The sequence below is a fragment of the Chiloscyllium plagiosum genome, unplaced genomic scaffold, assembly GCF_037043375.1.
Source record: "Chiloscyllium plagiosum isolate Xiang-an unplaced genomic scaffold, Cpla_swu_hap1 HiC_scaffold_53X, whole genome shotgun sequence".
NCBI lineage: Eukaryota > Metazoa > Chordata > Chondrichthyes > Orectolobiformes > Hemiscylliidae > Chiloscyllium > Chiloscyllium plagiosum.
The window spans coordinates 20,982,115-21,004,384 of NW_028270191.1; the positions used below are offsets into that span (position 1 = coordinate 20,982,115).

Below are 22,270 nucleotides of genomic sequence, written 5' to 3' on the forward strand. Positions count from 1 at the left end.
CCAAAGTGGGTATTGGGTCAGAAGGAGTGTCATAACATGGAGAGGAGTGCGAGCCCCCCCTTGGATCTGGGTGGTCCCGGGCATTGAGTGAACACGGACTGTTGGATGTGGGCAATGGGGGGCGGGGGGAGAATGGGTGACCGTTCAGGAGGGGACTGGGCTAGCAGCACGCACTGCCCAGTTGAGGAAAGGCCTGAGACAGCTGATGACACAGAGTGGGCGTCGTGTCTGGGAGGAGAGAGAGAGAGAGGGGCTGGGCTCCCCACAAGCGGACCCGTTCCCCCTCCCCCTTCCCAGCCCCGGGGGCACAGGGTGGCGGCTTGTTCCTTCCCTCTGTCGGCTGCTCCATTGTGGGCGGCTCCTTGTCAGCTGTCAGTCCCTTGGCCAGCCCCCTCACACATCCACTGGGACATAAAAGCAGCCGAGTCAGCCCTCAGCCCCACCGAGCCGTTCAGTTTCGGAGTGTGCTCTCTCTCTCTCTCTCTCTGTCTCTCTCTCTCTCTCTGAGTGTGGGTCTCTGTTTCTGTCCACCCCCTGAACAACCTCGAAATGACATCGCAAACCATCATCACCACCAGCAGCAGCAGCAGGAAGAGCGGAGGGATAGGAACTAGAGGGAGCATGCATGGATCCGGGTTTTCCGCCGGCTTCAATCGCTTGGGAGGCGGAGGGAGTTTTCAGACATCCCGGCGCGCCCAAAGTGTCGTCCTGGGACCAACCCAGAGGATGTCAGCCTCCAGATTCTCCACTGGCTCTCGGATGTCCGGCATCGGCAGCAGCAGAATGAGTCTAATAGGAGGGGGCTCCGGCAGGATGGGCTTCGGGGGAATGAGTTCTCAGGGGCTGATCCAGAGAACCGCTGCCCTGGACCTGAACGCGCCTTTACCCCAAATCGACACCAGTCAGAACGTTGTCCGCCTGCAGGAGAGCCAGCAGCTCCAGGGACTCAACGACCAATTCGTTGATTTCCTTCCCAGGGTAATGCTCAGTGGGGTCCAGGCAGGTGGGTCTCTAAACTGGGTTCTCTGTGTCTTTCCTCTCTTGTCTTAACTGTCTGTCCATCTCACCCCGCCAGGTTCGGCACTTGGAACAGGTCAATACTCAGCTGAGTATCAAACTGAAACTTCTGCAGGATCAAGGCGAATACAAATCCAACATCGAGAGCATGTTCCAGTCCTACATTGAGAATCTGAGGAACCAACTGGACACGCTTCGCAAGGAGAAGGAGAGGTTCGATGCTGAACTGCTCCAAATGCAAGGGCTGGTCGAGGACTACAAGGGCAGGTCAGTGAGCTGCTGCCGGACTTGGTCCCGTATCGCTTCGGAGGCGGTTTCCTATCGGAACGAAACCAAATCCCAGCTGCAGAATGAGATCACTTTGACAAACGGCCACAATGTGAGCTGAGGGAACGGGCCGCAGCGTTGCTCTGTCGGCGCCACTGAACTGCACACGGCCGGGCTGTTACTGTCTGGGAAACACCGGCAGAGGGACTGATCCAGCTCAGAACCTGGTTTGACAGGGTCTAGTTGGTGGCGGGAGGGGGGAGGCGAAGAATAACGGAGACTGAGACAAACAGGGACTGTGATAGGGACGGGCCAGAAAGACTTGAGCCTCGGTAAAACAATCTCTTTCATTCCAGATACGAAGATGAAATCAACAAGCGCACAGAAATGGAAAATGAGTTTGTCCTGGTCAAGAAGGTGAATGTTACAAAGCCACACGCTCCAGTTCTCCGTTTGCGGGCACCTTTGGTCAGTTTGATCCAAGTATTTTCTCCCTGTGCTCTTTAGGATGTCGATGACTCGTACATGAGCAAGGTGGAGCTGGAAGCGAAGCTGGAAGCCCTGACCGATGAAATTGAATTCCTGCGGACTATCTATGACGAGGTAAATATGTGCCTTGCCTCACCAGCTGTCCTTTTGCCAATCTTTTGTCCATTCAAGTCTCATGCAATGTAGACCGAATGGTTTCCAATCACCTTCCAATCTTTCTCCCCGTGCCCTGTAGGAACTCCGGGAGCTCCAGGCCCAGATTCAGAATACATGTGTCAACGTGCAATTGGAGGGTGGGCCGAAGCTCAATGTGCAGGAGCTGTTGGACATCGCCAGGAAACAGTATGAAGCTTGTGCCCAGCAAAGCCGCGAAGATGCGGAAGTTTGGAAACGGACCAAGGTGAAGGTTCCTATTCTTTGGCCCATCTTTCTGACTCGGGCAGGAGCGTGAACTGTGGGACTAACTCGTTCTCAATATCTGTTTGCAGATGCAGGAACTGTCCATGGCGGCTGGACAAGGTGGCGATGATATCAATGCGCTGAAGGTAGAGATAAAGCAGACAACAGATCAGATCCGGAGAATGAATGCAGACATTGATAACCTGAAAAAAGAGGTACGCACAAGTCTAAAATCAAACTGAACACTGAAAAACACTTTTAAACACCTCTCTCTCTCTCTCCCTGTCTGTCTCTCCGTCTTTTCTGGCTTCTCTCCCTGTCTCACACGATCCAAAAAGCAATAATTCGTTCAGAAGCGATTGAAGGGTCGGCTGAATGCGGTCCATTTCTAACCGCCTGGGGGGCTCCCGGTTGTCTTTCCCGATGGGAATGTGTTGCTGGTCAGTCTGCAATCCACACCGTCCCGCTTTTCCCAAATCATGGGGAGGAGGGCGAGCCTTTTGTTTTGCCAAAGTCTCGCTCGGAGCACTGGGGCTGAGCCTCAAACACTGAAGGAACTGACCAAATGAATATTGATGTTCCTCAGCGTGTGAGACTGGAGGAAGCGATCCGGGAAGCGGAGGACCGCGGTGAGATGTCTCTGAAAGAATGTAAATGTCGGATTTCGGATCTGGAAAACGCCCTCCTCCAAGCTCAGCAAGAGCTTTCCGCACAATGCAAGGAATACGAACGGCTGATGAGCATCAAGCTTGCACTGGACATTGAAATTGGCACCTACATGAAACTACTGGAGACAGAAGAGACGAGGTAAGATAAGGGCTAGTTGCTAATCGCAGCCATCACATTGAGTGCTGTGCAGGCAAATTCCAGTCTGCACTTGCAGTTGACTGGTAGCTGTGATCCCTGAGAATGGAATGGGATGGAATACAGGCAGTGTGAATGTGAAGGTGGTTCTGTAATCAGTGACTGACCTCCAGGTCCCACTGAAAGGTCAGGACCCCCACTCCTCACCCTCCAATAGCTTGCTGTCACCTACTACCTGTGGCAACAGTAACGACTGGGCACTTTGCCCGAGGGCAAGGAGCCTGACTGTGCCCATTCAGAAGTGTAGCCCAGGAGATGTCAGTGTCCCTGGGAGAGGGAGATACCTGAGGAAACAGAGGGAAGTCTGACTGTGATTTCCTGTCATTGTCCGCTATAATCTGAGAATGTTTCCTTTCTCAACAGGATGGCAAGTGGGGTAAAAACCCTCAACATCCAGCAAGTACAGAGCCAAGGTAAGAGAATGTCTGTTCTGAGTGAAGGTCGATGATTCTTTCTCCTCAGTATCTGCCCAGCTCCATTCCAATCAGCCATCATCACTCCCCACCTCACAAACCTGATGCTTTCACCATTTGACTTTGCAAAATGGTGCCGAATCTCCACCCTTTGCCATCCTATTTAACATCCCTGATTTACATCACCACACCAGCTTTCAATGTTTAGGACTAGCTTCCATCACTCCTCCCTTCTCTCTCCCTTCTCTGTCTCCTTCTCCACAAACTAGATTTTCCGCCACCTTTTTCTCATCGTCCTGGTAGATTTCAAGGTGGAAATTGTTTCTTTGATTAAGCTCCTGCAAAACATCTTGGGCTATCGTACTTCACTAAAGATACGCTGTGAATTGTAGTCATCTTTCATGTTGCAATTGTTCTTTTAAATTGTAACACCCAGATAATACGACAAGTTTATTTTTACTCTGTCCCCTTTTCCAGGCGGTATGCAGCAGGGCATGGGCTTTGGAGGTGGATCATCTGCCTTTCAGACCTCGCTGAATTTAGGTGTGAGTAACAGATCGATATCGAGTGGACAAACTTCATATCAAATGAAGAGCACAGGACTGAGTCAACAAGGGTTCATTTAAAACCAACAGTCTCTCAAAGCAGTTCATTGTCAGAGGTTATACATCCCCTAAGTACTGCATTTAGTGCAGTGGTTAATATGTTTGGATTCACTTCATGTCTGCTCTTCAGAACATCTTAGTTCATCTGTTCACATTTTGTAGTTTTTTGACATGAAGTTAACATTGACATCTTAACCAGTGCACCAAAGAAAGTAAACTTTGTAAAGGTTTGGGTTTGTGGGAAAAGCAGTCAAGTAACTCATGCTATCTTTGTTGGTATCTTTAAAATGGGGAACTAAAGCCAGTCTTTTGCTGTTGAACTCTGTTTCGATATTATGTACAACATTGTATTGGGGATTTACTTTTTCTGTCCTACTCAATAAACGTCTAATCAGCACATCTGGATTGCTTTTTGAACAGCACATTATTAAGTTAACAAAAAGAACAATTTTCGTCCTTAGTTGTGAAATTCAAGAACTATCCATTCCTATACCATTAACTTTCAAAAATATTACGATATTTAGAAAGATGACACTGTATTTTGTACATCAACTGACAGCACAAATACATCATCACTGAAACTATTCAGTACAACATCACTGAAACCATTGTTATGGACTCGACCCGCTCCCCTCAAAATATTTGAAGAAGGTAGCCTAGACTCGAATTTGTTCTTATTATAACGGTGAATGTAAAACATCTGTTCCAGATGCAATGCGAATTGTCGAACGACTTAATGTTAAGCTGTAGTTAAAATACAATCAAAGAAAGACAAACTTAGAATGACTTAACTTGATTGGAAAACTTAATAGGATAATAGGTACAGTAACTATTACTAATTAACTGTTCAGTTATAGCAACATCCCACAAACAGCACTCCCTGGCAAATAGAAAAAATCAGACACTGATTCACGCACGCACTTCTGCAACTCAGGAGGAAGAGAAACATTAATGGGAAATTCAGAGAGAGTGGCAGCCAGGAGACATTCACTGAAGCTTCCAACTATGTTCAGGACACAATCGGTTCCGATATTACTGAAAAAAAATTGAAAACCCAGATATCTGGTCCTGTGAGAGCTGGACACACCTATTCAGGCTTTTCTTCAGAAAAAAAAAACCTCCCAAGCTGATTCCTCAAGAGATCTTCAATACTCAGCTCGAGACCTCTGCCTTCCCACCTCGCCAAAATGAAACAGAACAAAATAAATTCTTAAAATGACCACGCAGTGCACAATCACTAAAACCACTCAGTACACACTCACAGGCACCATTTAGCACACACTCACTGGCACCACAGTGCACATTCACTGACACCACTCAGTACACACTCACTGACACCACAGTACACATTCACTGGTACCACTCAGTGCACACTCACTGACACCACTCAGTACACATTCACTGACACCACACAGTACATACTCACAGGCACCACCCAGTACACACTGACTGGCACCACTCAGCACCCTCTCCCTGACACCACTCAGTACACGCTCACTGACACCACCCAGTGCACACTCACTGACACCACTCAGTACACAATCACTGATACCACCCAGTACACACTCACTGACACCACTCAGTACACACTCACTGACACCATACAGTACTCACTCACTGACACCACTCAGTACACGATCACTGACACCACCCAGTACACACTCACTGACACCACTCAGTACACACTCACTGACACCACTCAGTACACAATCACTGACACCACTCAGTACACACTCACTGACACCACCCAGTACACACTCACTGACACCACACAGTACACAATCACTGACACCATTCAGGACACACTCACTGACACCACGCAGTACACAATCACTGACACCACTCAGTACACACTCACTGACACCACTCAGTACACGCTCACTGACACCACTCAGCACCCTCTCACTGACACCACTCAGCACCCTCTCACTGACACCACTCAGTACACACTCACTGACACCGCTCAGTGCACACTCACTGACACTACTCAGCACACACTCACTGGCACCACTCAGTCCACAATCACTGACACCATTCAGTACACACTCACTGACACCACTCAGTACACAATCACAAACACCACACAGTACACACTCACTGACACCACTCAGCACCCTCTCACTGGCACTACTCAGTACACATTCACTGACACCACTCAGTACACACTCACTGACACCACCCAGTACACAATCACTGACACCACCCTGTAGACACTCACTGACACCACTCAGTACACAATCACTGACACCACACAGTACACACTCACTGACACCGCGCAGTACACACTCACTGACAACATTCCATACACAATAACTGACACCAGACAGTACACACTCACTGATACCACGCAGTATACACTCACTGACGCCACTCAGTACACACTCACTGACACCACACAGGACACACACACTGACACCACACAGAACACGCTCACTGACACCACTCAGCACCCTCTCACTGACACCACTCAGTACACACTGACTGACACCGCGCAGTACACACTCACTGACACCACTCAGTACACAATCACTGACACCACTCAGTACACAATCACTGACACCACTCAGTACACGCTCACTGACCCCACCCAGTACACACTCACTGACACCACTCAGTACACACTCGCTGACACCACGCAGTACACAATCACTGACACCACCCAGTACACACTCACTGACACCACTCAGTACACACTGACTGACACCGCGCAGTACCCTCTCACTGACACCTCTCAGTACACATTCACTGACACCACTCAGTACACAATCACTGACACCACACAGTACACACTCACTGACACCACGCAGTACACACTCACTGACACCACCCAGTACACACTCACTGACACCACTCAGCACCCTCTCACTGACACCACTCAGTACACAATCACTGACACCAGTCAGTACACACTCACTGACACCATTCAGTACACACTCATGAACACCACACAGTGCACAATCACTGACACCAGTCAGCACCCTCCCACTGACACCACTCAGTACACGCTCACTGACACCATTCAGTACACACTCACTAACACCACACAGTACACAATCACTGACACCAGTCAGCACCTTCTCACTGACACCACTCAGTACACACTCACTGACACCATTCAGTACACACTCACTGACACCACTCAGTACATACTCACTGACACCACCCAGTACACGATCACTGACACCATACAGTACACTCTCACTGAAAACCACGCAGTACACCCTCACTGACACCACTCAGTACATACTCACTGACACCACCCAGTACACAATCACTGACACCATACAGTACACAATCACTGACACCACCCAGTACACAATCACTGACACCATACAGTACACTCTCACTGAAAACCACGCAGTACACACTCACTGACACCACTCAGTATACGCTCACGGACACCATTCAGTACACAATCACTGAAACCACTCAGTACACACTCACTGGCACAACACAGTACACACTCACTCACACCACTCAGTATACAGTCACTGACACAATTCAGTATACACTCACTGACATCACTCAGTACACAATCAATGACACCACGCAGTTCACAATCACTGACACCACTCAGTACAAACTCACTGACACCACCCAGTACACACTCACTGACACTACTCAGTACACATTCACTGACACCACGCAGTACACTCTCACGAACACCACTCAGTACACGCTCACTGACACCACGCAGTACACAATCACCGACACCACTCAGGACACACTCACTGACACCACTCAGTGCGCACTCGCTGACACTACTCAGTACACACTCACTGGCACCACTCAGTACACACTCACTCACACCACTCAGTACACACTCACTGGCACCACTCAGTACACACTCACTGACACCACTCAGTACACACTCACTCACACCACTTCGTACACAATCACTGACACCACTCAGTACACACTCACTGACACCACTCAGTATACACTCACTGACACCATGCAGTACACACTGACTGACACAACACAGTACACTCTCACTGACACCACGCAGTACACACTCACTGACACAACACAGTACACTCTCACTGACACCACTCAGTACACACTCACTGACACCACCCAGTACACACTCACTGACACCACACAGTGTACGCTCACTGACACCACGCAGTACACAATCACTGACACCATTCAGAACACACTTACTGACACCACGCAGTACACAATCACTGACACCACTCAGTACACATTCACTGACACCACTCAGTACACACTCACTGACACCACTCAGCACCCTCTCACTGACACCACTCAGTACACAATCACTGACACCAGTCAGTACACACTCACTGACACCATTCAGTACACACTCATGAACACCACACAGTACACAATCACTGACACCAGTCAGCACCCTCCCACTGACACCACTCAGTACACGCTCACTGACACCATTCAGTACACACTCACTAACACCACACAGTACACAATCACTGACACCAGTCAGCACCTTCTCACTGACACCACTCAGTACACACTCACTGACACCATTCAGTACACACTCACTGACACCATTCAGTACATGCTTGCTGACACCACGCAATACACCCTCACTGACACCACTCAGTACATACTCACTGACACCACCCAGTACACAATCACTGACACCATACAGTACACTCTCACTGAAAACCATGCAGTACACACTCACTGACACCACTCAGTATACGCTCACGGACACCATTCAGTACACAATCACTGAAACCACTCAGTACACACTCACTGGCACAACACAGTACACACTCACTCACACCACTCAGTACACAGTCACTGACACAATTCAGTATACACTCACTGACATCACTCAGTACAAAATCAATGACACCACGCAGTTCACAATCACTGACACCACTCAGTACAAACTCACTGACACCACCCAGTACACACTCACTGACACTACTCAGTACACGCTCACTGACACCACTCAGTACACTCTCACGAACACCACTCAGTACACGCTCACTGACACCACGCAGTACACAATCACCGACACCACTCAGGACACACTCACTGACACCACTCAGTGCGCACTCGCTGACACTACTCAGTACACACTCACTGACACCACTCAGTACACACTCACTCACACCACTTCGTACACAATCACTGACACCACTCAGTACACACTCACTGACACCACTCAGTACACACTCACTGACACCATGCAGTACACACTGACTGACACCGCGCAGTACACTCTCACTGACACCACTCAGTACACACTCACTGACACCATTCAGTACACAATCACTGAAACCACTCAGTACGCATTCACTAATCAGTGCACCATCACTGACGGTACTTAAAATATCAATATTGAAAGTACTTGGGCGTCAGTTAGCTCAGTCGATTGGGCACTTAGTTTGTGATGTGGACTGATGTCAACAACACGCATCGACTACTCGCACTGGCTGCAGTTACCATGAAGATGCTGTCTTCTCAAGCCTTGCCTGGGGCTTGGTGACCCTGTGGTTAAGCTGACAACCAGCTTTTTCTCGGATGAATCAGGGGGCTATGACTTTTACATGGTACTGTTACCATGCGAAATGTGCGACAAGGAGGAAAGGCAAAAGGGCAGATCAGGACCATGTCCCAGACATGTTCTCGATCAAATCTCTGATGCTGACGGGCTCCACTGTAGGTAGGTCCCCTCCATCCCAACTGAGTAAACATGGACTGCAGTGAGACCTAGTTTGAGGGGAAGAATGTAGAATATCTTTTGAGCGCACATTGGGTCAGATTTGAAATGACATATTCAATGTTTACAATTCTCTGTTGGTGCGAGTCTCTGTCGCGGCAGAAAAGGAAACTGTTTGCTGCTGAAAACAGCCAAGGCAGACAGTTAGGAGGCTGGAAGAACACAGCAAGCCAGGCAGCATCAGGAGGTGGAGAAGACAACATTTCGGGTGTAAGCCTTCTTCAGGGGTGGGCCTGAGGGTGAGGGGAGCTGCAGATAAAGAGGGGGCTGTGGAGGAGGGTTTGGGTGGAGTGAGGAACAGAGTGGTGAGGTCAGGATAGGTGAAGACAGGTAGAGGGTATGCCCTGATTGGTCAATGGGAGGAATGAGTCCGGTTGGTAGCTGAAAGGAAAGGTCGGTTAGAGGACTGGAAGGAAGTGCGAGGGGCTGGGAACGGAGTCGGGGGATGGGGAGGGAGGTTATTTGAAATTGAGGAACTTAATGTTGAGTCCTTCAGGCTGTAGGCTACCAACTGGGTTCATTCCTCCCATTGATCAATCAGGCCGTACCCTCTACCTGTGTTCACCTATTACTGCCTCACCAGTCAGCCCCTCTCTCCACCCAAACCTTCCCCCAAACACCCCCACCCCTTTACCTGCAGCTCCCATTATCCCCACCCTCAGTCCTGAGGGAGGGTGAGACCCAAAACATTCATTTCTCCACCTCCCGATGCTGCCTGGCTTGGTGTGCACTTCCAGCCTCCTGCTTGTCCACCTTGGGTTCCAGCATCTGCAGTATTTTTGTCTCTACCTGAAAGCACCCATCCTTATCCCGACATGATATTGAATGGTGTGCAGTGAAGAACTGCTGCATCATATACAGGCAATAGGGAAATCGCTGCTGCATGCCACTTTGGCAGCTCTGCTGCTTCTCTCCTGCTGCACTGACGTTGCTTTTACATCATGGGGTGTTTTAGGGCTCACTTCTCATCGGCCATGAAATGGTCAAGAGTGCTTGTGGTAAGTCATTGGGCTGCACCCAGTGGGCAAATGCCCAGGGTCACAATGTAAGGTGAGGTTACAGTTGCATGACACCTTCATTGTCTGGGTGTGTGTGTGCAATGCTTTAGACAGTCACACATGGCCTGGACACAGAGAAATCTCCCTCACAGCACAATGTACTTACTCCAACTACATTGGCCCTGGCCACAACCATTTTCATTTCCATTGAGCACTTGTGGTTTTCAGGAGAGTGGAAGCTCTTTGGGCCGTGAGTTCTGTGAGTCGATCTGAGTCTTCATCTGCACACTGAGCCTGCTAGCATCAAGCCCATCTGGTCAACATGCCAGCAGTGGTATGTAGCTGGGGGTGAGGGTAATGGGAGCTGCAGGTCAAGGGGAGGGTCTGTGTGGTGGAGGGTTTGGGTGGAGAGAGTGGGGCAGTAGTGAGGCAGTGATAGGTGAACACAGGTAGAGGGTACGGTCCGATTGGTCAATGGGAGGAATGAAGCCAGTTGGTAGGTGACAGCTTCGAGGGTACTTTCTTTGGAAGTCAGGCTGTTGCTCACCATCGATAATTCGACCTGAGCCCTTTCGTGGTCTATCTCCGCCCCACTTACACCGTGAGCTGTCCCACATTACCTTTTCACTTTTCTTCTGTTTGCACTCACCATGATTATGTTCCAGAGCCCTTTTCCTGCAGCACTGGACCCTGGATACCCGCACCCACACTTGACTGTCTGTAGATGGACACCTCACATTGACCATGGTGCACCACTTCAGCAACGTGGCTGGGTAGCCCCGAACAATGAGTAACCAGCATCGTGACTGATACTGTACAACTCTGCTCCCGTGTTCCTGTCTCTCACTGGATTGATGGCAATGGATTCACATGGCTGACCATGGCCAACTCTCCAGGCTGCAGTAGTATGGTCAACCAAACCGTGACCACTCTGAGCAGCTCAGACCTTGCCCAAGCCCCTGTGCTGATATCAGAGACTGCCCAGAACTTGCCAAATTCCAAAGGTGATATTATTTTAGCCAGATTACACACCTTCCAATTAGACAATTTTCTTCTTGGGAAAGTGCTTGTCTTGAATCACACTGGTAGCCAGGAAGTCCCACAGGCTTCATTACATCTTATTTATTTATTTTTATTGTAAATAATAAGCCCTACTGTTCCCAATAAACTCCTGCCCACTGTGAAGCGAGGTACTCTAACATTGTTGAAGCCTTACAACTGCTGACACATTGAGAGTTATAGAGCTTCATCGAGTCGTGCAGCGCGGAGTCAGGCCATTTGGCCCAAACTGATCCATGCTGACCAAAATGCGCATGCACTCTGACCCCATTTCCCTGCACTTGGCCCCTATCCTTCTAATCCTTTCCTATTCATGTATTTGTCCAAATGCCTTTTAAATGTTGTTAATGTACCTACCTCAACCACTTCTGCTGGCAGCTCATGCCAGGTGAGAGAAACTGAGGACTGCAGATGCAGGAGATCACAGTCACAAAGTGTGGTGCTGGAAAAGCACAGCTTGTCAGGCAGCATCCGAGGAACAGGCGAGTCCTAGCTTGTCCACCTCTCCCTATAAATCAGATTGCCGAGTTCTGGCAACATCCTTGTAAATTCTTCTGCACTCTTTAAAGTTTAATAACATCCTTTCTATAGCAAGGTGACCAAACCTGAACATAATACTCCAAGTGTGTCCTCACCGACACCTGTACAACTGCAACTTAACCTCCCGACTTCTACACTCAAAGCCATGTCTGATGAAGACCGGTGTACCAAAGACCTTCTTCACTGACCTGTCTGCCTGTGACTCCAAAGAGGATTGATGGAGCGGTGGATGTGATCTCTATGTACTCCAATACGGCGCTCGATAAGGTTCCCCATCGGAGACTGGTCAGCAAGGTTAGATCTCATGGAATACAGGGAGAACTAGCCATTTGGATACAGAACTGGCTCAAACGTAGTAGTTAGAGGGTGGTGGTGGAAGGTTGCTTTTCATACTGGAGGCCTGTGACCAGTGGAGTGCCACAAAGATCGGTGCTGGGTCCACTACATTTTGTCATTTATAGCAATGATTTGGATGTTAACACTGGTGTTATAGTTAGTAAGTTTGCAGATGACACCAAAATTGGAGGGGCAGTGGACAGTGAAGAAGGTTATCTCGGAGCACAATGGGATCTTGATCAGATGGGCCAATGGGCTGAGGAGTGGCAGATGGAGATTAATTCAGATAAATGCGAGGTGCTGCATTTTGGAAAGCAAATCAGAGCAGGACTTATACACTTAATGGTAAGGTCCTGGGGAGAGTAGCTGAGCAAAGAGACCTTGGAGTACAGGTTCATAGCTCCTTGAAATTAGAGTCACAGGTAGATAGGATAGTGAAGAAGGCGTTTGGTATGCTTTCCTTTATTGGTCAGAGTATTGAGTACAGGAGTTGGGAGATCATGTTGCAGCTGCGCAGGACTGTGGTTAGGCCATTGTTGGAATACTGTGTCCAATTCTGGTCTCCTCCTATCGGAAAGATGTTGTGAAACTTGAACGGCTTCAGAAAAGAAGGATGTTGCCAGGGTTGGAGAGTTTGAGCTATAGGGAGAGGCTGAACAGGCTGAGGCAGCTTTTTCATGCAGAGGGTTGTGCGTGTATGGAACGAGCTGCCACAGGAAGTGGTCGAGGCTGGTATAATTACAGCATTTAAAAGGTATCTGGATGGGTATATGAATAGGAAGGGTGCAGAGGGATATGGGCCAAGTGCCGGCAAATGGGCCCAGATGAGGTTAGGATATCTGGCTGGCATGGCCGAGTTGGACCGAAAGGTCTGTTTCCGTGCTGTACATCTCTATGAGTCTACGTCTCCACTTTCAGAGAACCATGCAGCTGAACTCCAAGGTCCCTCTGTTCCACTACACTCCTTAAGGCCCCAGCATTCAGCACGAAACTCCTACCTTGATCTGACTTTCCAAGGTGCAAGACTCACACTTATCTGCATTAACCTGGGCCCACTTCCCCAGCTGATCAAGGTCCTGCTGCAATTTCTGATAACCTTCCTCAGTGTCCACCATCCCGCCTATTTTAGTCTCATCTGCAAAATTGTACTTATTGTATTTAAAAAGCTGTGAGCAAAATACTCAACAATGAATCACTTACCCATTTCACTGCAATGTCACTTTTTATTTTACTCAGGCTGCATGGGGGATTGGCGGTGGGGGAGAGGGAGCGTGAAACGTTTCACAGCGCACAATTACCACGGCCTCTCTGTTCCCTCTCATGCACTTTGCACTGCTCATTCTCATAGAGGCTGACCAAGTCAGACACAAAGCAACACCTCACCCCTCAATAAACTCCGTTATTCACCAAACTCCTCGGTTCAGATTCTGTTGCAAGCTGCACTCAGCGACCAAGTGCGCTCCAATCTCATTGATTGATAAAAACGGCGAGTTCGTTCATTTCCGGCTGGCAGACTGACACTTCCTTGGTGGCCTGCAGAGGTAGAAGACTCACAAGTGACTCACTAAAGATAGAAACTGTACTGAAAGGTTCAGACTTTATTCTACTTGAACGGGTCATTGGGAGGCAGAGGAGAGGAGCACAGGCTTAAACATGAAAAGAGGAAGAAAAGATTGAATGCTGGGCTGCTCTCCTTTTCCAGACCTTCCTGTGAAATCGGGACCCAAATTGCATGATACAGAATGGGTTTCCACTTCGTGCATGTGATTTCCTGGACAGCGCTGGAGCAGATTGGGATGTTACTTTGGCAGAAGGTGAAATCCCAAAGGGACAGGGTGCTAGTTGGCGAGATGGCTGCTGTGTGCTGCCAAGTAATAGCAACAGCACAACTTCATTTGGGCTGGGGGTGGGTTTGCACCTGTCTACTCATCCTGCCCCTGACAATGTAAGCCAGTGGCAAACCACCACTGACTCACTGTCAAGAAAATGGTTCAGGATGAGACATCAGCAGACCACGAGTGAAGGACCCAGTTTTGGGCTGGGCACTGATGACGGAATGAAATTTGGAAAAGAAGGAATAGGAAGGATTCCTTCTATGAATTCCCCCCATGAACAATAGGTCACCATCATCCCTGACTCCTGCACTGCCATTCTCCTGGATAACACCATTGTCTAGAAATGTAAATAGATCACCCAGAAATACATTCCGACCTGGGGTGTCTGAAGCACTACAAGGGAGTAGCTCAGCACCCAGTAACTGCTGGCCTTGCTGGTGATTCCGTTCCCTCGTGAATGAATCACCAAAAATGGACGCTTTTGTTTTCATTTGAACCCTTTCGAAAGTATTGGTTCCCCAAATCTATCAATCGAGCTTCTAGCAGACATTGTGACGCAACTCCAGAGCAAGTGAGACTGGCTCAGAGGTAGGGACATTACCACTGAACTGCAACGTTTACAATTGATGCTGGTTGGGGAACAATGGGCGCTGGAAGCTCTCGTCAATTCGCCCATTTGACCAGTTGGTGGAGCCTCTAGAACACAATCCTCAGGAACTGTGTGTCTGTGGAAAGAGGGTTCTTCCAAACGCCTGTCACACTCTGCTCTCTCTGCATCCTGTCAACCCGAACAAGCACCAAAACAGCTCAGTCCTCGAACTTTGTCAGCAAGGCTCACCTTCAACTTCAATTCATACTTTCAACATCAGAAATCCGCTCAAAGACGCAACGTTTTAAGCAAGAAAGACACATTTGTCGCGAAAAGGCAGCCACTGGTTGGGCGGATCAACTTGCAAATGTTCAAAGCGGGCGGAGGTGGAGGGATGCACAGAGTCTCTGAGGGTTGGAGGGAGCCCAGACAGGGAGAGGCCAAAGTGGGTATTGGGCCAGAAGGAGTGTCATAACATGGAGAGGAGTGTGAGCCCCCCTTGGATCTGGGTGGTCCCGGGCATTGAGTGAACACGGACTGTTGGATGTGGGCAATGGGGGGCGGGGGGAGAATGGGTGACCGTTCAGGAGGGGACTGGGCTAGCAGCACACACTGCCGAGTTGAGGAAAGGCCTGAGACAGCTGATGACACAGAGTGGGCGTCGTGTCTGGGAGGAGAGAGAGAGAGAGGCTGGGCTCCCCACAAGCGGACCCGTTCCCCCTCCCCCTTCCCAGCCCCGGGGGCACAGGGTGGCGGCTTGTTCCTTCCCTCTGTCGGCTGCTCCATTGTGGGCGGCTCCTTGTCAGCTGTCAGTCCCTTGGCCAGCCCCCTCACACATCCACTGGGACATAAAAGCAGCCGAGTCAGCCCTCAGCCCCACCGAGCCGTTCAGTTTCGGAGTGTGCTCTCTCTCTCTCTCTCTCTGAGTGTGGGTCTCTGTTTCTGTCCACCCCCTGAACAACCTCGAAATGACATCGCAAACCATCATCACCAGCAGCAGCAGCAGCAGGAAGAGCGGAGGGATAGGAACTAGAGGGAGCATGCATGGATCCGGGTTTTCCGCCGGCTTCAATCGGTTGGGAGGCGGAGGGAGTTTTCAGACATCCCGGCGCGCCCAAAGTGTCGTCCTGGGACCAACCCAGAGGATGTCAGCCTCCAGATTCTCCACTGGCTCTCGGATGTCCGGCATCGGCAGCAGCAGAATGAGTCTAATAGGAGGGGGCTCCGGCAGGATGGGCTTCGGGGGAATGAGTTCTCAGGGGCTGATCCAGAGAACCGCTGCCCTGGACCTGAACGCGCCTTTACCCCAAATCGACACCAGTCAGAACGTTGTCCGCCTGCAGGAGAGCCAGCAGCTCCAGGGACTCAACGACCAATTCGTTGATTTCCTTCCCAGGGTAATGCTCAGTGGGGTCCAGGCAGGTGGGTCTCTAAACTGGGTTCTCTGTGTCTTTCCTCTCTTGTCTTAACTGTCTCTCCATCTCACCCCGCCAGGTTCGGCACTTGGAACAGGTCAATACTCAGCTGAGTATCAAACTGAAACTTCTGCAGGATCAAGGCGAATACAAATCCAACATCGAGAGCATGTTCCAGTCCTACATTGAGAATCTGAGGAACCAACTGGACACGCTTCGCAAGGAGAAGGAGAGGTTCGATGCTGAACTGCTCCAAATGCAAGGGCTGGTCGAGGACTACAAGGGCAGGTCAGTGAGCTGCTGCCGGACTTGGTCCCGTATCGCTTCGGAGGCGGTTTCCTATCGGAACGAAACCAAATTCCAGCTGCAGAATGAGATCACTTTGACAAACGGCCACAATGTGAGCTGAGGGAACGGGCCGCAGCGTTGCTCTGTCGGCGCCACTGAACTGCACACGGCCGGGCTGTTACTGTCTGGGAAACACCGGCAGAGGGACTGATCCAGCTCAGAACCTGGTTTGACAGGGTCTAGTTGGTGGCGGGAGGGGGGAGGCGAAGAATAACGGAGACTGAGACAAACAGGGACTGTGATAGGGACGGGCCAGAAAGACTTGAGCCTCGGTAAAACAATCTCTTTCATTCCAGATACGAAGATGAAATCAACAAGCGCACAGAAATGGAAAATGAGTTTGTCCTGGTCAAGAAGGTGAATGTTACAAAGCCACACGCTCCAGTTCTCCGTTTGCGGGCATCTTTGGTCAGTTTGATCCAAGTATTTTCTCCCTGTGCTCTTTAGGATGTCGATGACTCGTACATGAGCAAGGTGGAGCTGGAAGCGAAGCTGGAAGCCCTGACCGATGAAATTGAATTCCTGCGGACTATCTATGACGAGGTAAATATGTGCCTTGCCTCACCAGCTGTCCTTTTGCCAATCTTTTGTCCATTCAAGTCTCATGCAATGTAGCCCGAATGGTTTCCAATCACCTTCCAATCTTTCTCCCCGTGCCCTGTAGGAACTCCGGGAGCTCCAGGCCCAGATTCAGAATACATGTGTCAACGTGCAATTGGAGGGTGGGCCGAAGCTCAATGTGCAGGAGCTGTTGGACATCGCCAGGAAACAGTATGAAGCTTGTGCCCAGCAAAGCCGCGAAGATGCGGAAGTTTGGAAACGGACCAAGGTGAAGGTTCCTATTCTTTGGCCCATCTTTCTGACTCGGGCAGGAGCGTGAACTGTGGGACTAACTCGTTCTCAATATCTGTTTGCAGATGCAGGAACTGTCCATGGCGGCTGGACAAGGTGGCGATGATATCAATGCGCTGAAGGTAGAGATAAAGCAGACCACAGATCAGATCCGGAGAATGAATGCAGACATTGATAACCTGAAAAAAGAGGTACGCACAAGTCTAAAATCAAACTGAACACTGAAAAACACTTTTAAACACCTCTCTCTCTCTCTCCCTGTCTGTCTCTCCGTCTTTTCTGGCTTCTCTCCCTGTCTCACACGATCCAAAAAGCAATAATTCGTTCAGAAGCGATTGAAGGGTCGGCTGAATGCGGTCCATTTCTAACCGCCTGGGGGGCTCCCGGTTGTCTTTCCCGATGGGAATGTGTTGCTGGTCAGTCTGCAATCCACACCGTCCCGCTTTTCCCAAATCATGGGGAGGAGGGCGAGCCTTTTGTTTTGCCAAAGTCTCGCTCGGAGCACTGGGGCTGAGCCTCAAACACTGAAGGAACTGACCAAATGAATGTTGATGTTCCTCAGCGTGTGAGACTGGAGGAAGCGATCCGGGAAGCGGAGGACCGCGGTGAGATGTCTCTGAAAGAATGTAAATGTCGGATTTCGGATCTGGAAAACGCCCTCCTCCAAGCTCAGCAAGAGCTTTCCGCACAATGCAAGGAATACGAACGGCTGATGAGCATCAAGCTTGCACTGGACATTGAAATTGGCACCTACATGAAACTACTGGAGACAGAAGAGACGAGGTAAGATAAGGGCTAGTTGCTAAACGCAGCCATCACATTGAGTGCTGTGCAGGCAAATTCCAGTCTGCACTTGCAGTTGACTGGTAGCTGTGATCCCTGAGAATGGAATGGGATGGAATACAGGCAGTGTGAATGTGAAGGTGGTTCTGTAATCAGTGACTGACCTCCAGGTCCCACTGAAAGGTCAGGACCCCCACTCCTCACCCTCCAATAGCTTGCTGTCACCTACTACCTGTGGCAACAGTAACGACTGGGCACTTTGCCCGAGGGCAAGGAGCCTGACTGTGCCCATTCAGAAGTGTAGCCCAGGAGATGTCAGTGTCCCTGGGAGAGGGAGATACCTGAGGAAACAGAGGGAAGTCTGACTGTGATTTCCTGTCATTGTCCGCTATAATCTGAGAATGTTTCCTTTCTCAACAGGATGGCAAGTGGGGTAAAAACCCTCAACATCCAGCAAGTACAGAGCCAAGGTAAGAGAATGTCTGTTCTGAGTGAAGGTCGATGATTCTTTCTCCTCAGTATCTGCCCAGCTCCATTCCAATCAGCCATCATCACTCCCCACCTCACAAACCTGATGCTTTCACCATTTGACTTTGCAAAATGGTGCCGAATCTCCACCCTTTGCCATCCTATTTAACATCCCTGATTTACATCACCACACCAGCTTTCAATGTTTAGGACTAGCTTCCATCACTCCTCCCTTCTCTCTCCCTTCTCTGTCTCCTTCTCCACAAACTAGATTTTCCGCCACCTTTTTCTCATCGTCCTGGTAGATTTCAAGGTGGAAATTGTTTCTTTGATGAAGCTCCTGCAAAACATCTTGGGCTATCGTACTTCACTAAAGATACGCTGTGAATTGTAGTCATCTTTCGTGTTGCAATTGTTCTTTTAAATTGTAACACCCAGATAATACGACAAGTTTATTTTTACTCTGTCCCCTTTTCCAGGCGGTATGCAGCAGGGCGTGGGCTTTGGAGGTGGATCATCTGCCTTTCAGACCTCGCTGAATTTAGGTGTGAGTAACAGATCGATGTCGAGTGGACAAACTTCATATCAAATGAAGAGCACAGGACTGAGTCAACAAGGGTTCATTTAAAACCAACAGTCTCTCAAAGCAGTTCATTGTCAGAGGTTATACATCCCCTAAGTACTGCATTTAGTGCAGTGGTTAATATGTTTGGATTCACTTCATGTCTGCTTTTCAGAACATCTTAGTAAATCTGTTCACATTTCATAGTTTTTTGACATGAAGTTAACATTGACATCTTAACCAGTGCACCAAAGAAAGTAAACTTTGTAAAGGTTTGGGTTTGTGGGAAAAGCAGTCAAGTAACTCATGCTATCTTTGTTGGTATCTTTAAAATGGGGAACTAAAGCCAGGCTTTTGCTGTTGAACTCTCTTTCGATATTATGTACAACATTGTATTGGGGATTTACTTTTTCTGTCCTACTCAATAAACGTCTAATCAGCACATCTGGATTAGTTTTTGAACAGCACATTATTAAGTTCACAAAAAGAACAATTTTCATCCTTAGTTGTGAAATTCAAGAACTATCCATTCCTATACCATTAACTTTCAAGAAATATTACGATATTTAGAAAGATGACACTGTATTTTGTACATCAACTGACAGCACAAATACATCATCACTGAAACTATTGTTATGGACTCGACCCGCTCCCCTCAAAATATTTTAAGAAGGTAGCCTAGACTCGAACTTGTTCTTATTATAACGGTGAATGTAAAACATCTGTTCCAGATGCAATGCGAATTGTCAAACGACTTAATGTTAATCTGTAGTTAAAATACAATCAAAGAAAGACAAACTTAGAATGATTTAACTTGATTGGAAAACTTAATTGGATAATAGGTACAGTAACTATTACTAATTAACTGTTCAGTTATAGCAACATCCCACAAACAGCACTCCCTGGCAAAAAGAAAAAATCAGACACTAATTCATGCATGCACTTCTGCAACTCAGGAGGAAGAGAAACATTAATGGGAAATTCAGAGAGAGTGGCAGCCAGGAGACATTCACTGAAGCTTCCAACTATGTTCAGGACACAATAGGTTCTGATATTACTGAAAAAAAATCGATAACCCAGATATCTGGACCTGTGAGAGCTGGACACACCTATTCAGGCTTTTCTTCAGAAAAAAAAACCTCCCAAGCTGATTACTCAAGTGATCTTCAATACTCAGCTCGAGACCCTTGCCTTGCCACCTCTCCAAAATGAAACAGAACAAAATAAATTCTTAAAATGACCACGCAGTGCACAATCACTGAAACCACTCAGTAGACACTCACGGGCACCATTTAGTACACACTCACTGACACCACAGTACACATTCACTGACACCACAGTGCACACTCATTGACACCACTCAGTACACATTCACTGACAACACACAGTACACACTCACAGGCACCACCCAGTACACACACACTGGCACCACCCAGCACCCTCTCCCTGACACCACTCAGTACACGCTCACTGACACCACCCAGTACACACTCACTGACACCACTCAGTCCACACTCACTGAAACCACTAAGTACACAATCACTGACACCACCCAGTACACACTCACTGACACCACTCAGTACACACTCACTGACACCATACAGTACACACTCACTGACACCACTCAGTACACATTCACTGACACCACTCAGTACACAATCACTGACACCACTCAGTACACACTCACTGACACCACCCAGTACACACTCACTGACACCACACAGTACACAATCACTGACGCCATTCAGGACACACTCACTGACACCACGCAGTACACAATCACTGACACCACTCAGTACACACTCACTGACACCACTCAGTACACACTCACTGACACCACTCAGTACACGCTCACTGACACCACTCAGCACCATCTCACTGACACCACTCAGCACCCTCTCACTGACACAACTCAGTACACAATCACTGACACCACTCAGTACACACTCATTGACACCACCCAGCACACACTCACTGACACCACGCAGTACACAATCACTGACACCATTCAGTACACACTCACTGAAACCACTCAGTACACACTGACTGACACCGCGCAGTACACACTCACTGACACCACCCAGTACACAATCACTAACACCACACAGTACACACTCACTGATACCACTCAGCACCCTCTCACTGACACCACTCAGTACACGCTGACTGACACCACCCAGTACACGCTCACTGACACCACTCAGTTCACACTCACTGACACCACTCAGTACACAATCACTGACACCACCCAGTACACACTCACTGACACCAATCAGTACACACTCACTGACACCATACAGTACACACTCACTGACACCACGCAGTACACAATCACTGACACCACTCAGTACACACTCACAGGCACCATTTAGTACACACTCACTGACACCACAGTACACATTCACTGGCAGCACTCAGTACACACTCACTGGCAACACACAGTACACACTCACTGACGCCATGCAGTACACACTCACTGACACCACTCTGTACACACTCACTGACACCACACAGTACACGCTCACTGACTCCACACAGTACACACTCATTGACACCACAGTACACATTCACTGACACCACAGTACACACCCACTGACACCACTCAGTACACATTCACTGGCACCACTCAGTACATACTCACTGGCACCACTCAGTACACATTGACTGACACCGCGCAGTACACACTCACTGACACAACTCAGTACACACTCACTG

At 48.9% G+C, this 22,270-nt stretch overlaps 1 protein-coding gene and 1 pseudogene across 1 annotated transcript; both read left to right on the forward strand.

Annotated features, from left to right (window-relative positions):
* Positions 1-1,165: 1,165 nt before the first annotated feature.
* LOC148134687 (keratin, type II cytoskeletal 8-like) lies at positions 1,166-4,075 on the forward strand. The gene is made up of 8 exons (XM_087985497.1): positions 1,166-1,284; positions 1,641-1,701; positions 1,792-1,887; positions 2,009-2,173; positions 2,262-2,387; positions 2,759-2,979; positions 3,400-3,449; positions 3,927-4,075. The coding sequence occupies exons 1-8, from the start codon at positions 1,166-1,168 to the stop codon at positions 4,073-4,075; spliced, it is 987 nt and encodes a 328-aa protein (XP_087841623.1).
* An 11,623-nt stretch (positions 4,076-15,698) lies between these two features.
* LOC148134688 (uncharacterized) lies at positions 15,699-16,854 on the forward strand (annotated as a pseudogene).
* The last annotated feature ends 5,416 nt before the right edge of the window (positions 16,855-22,270 follow it).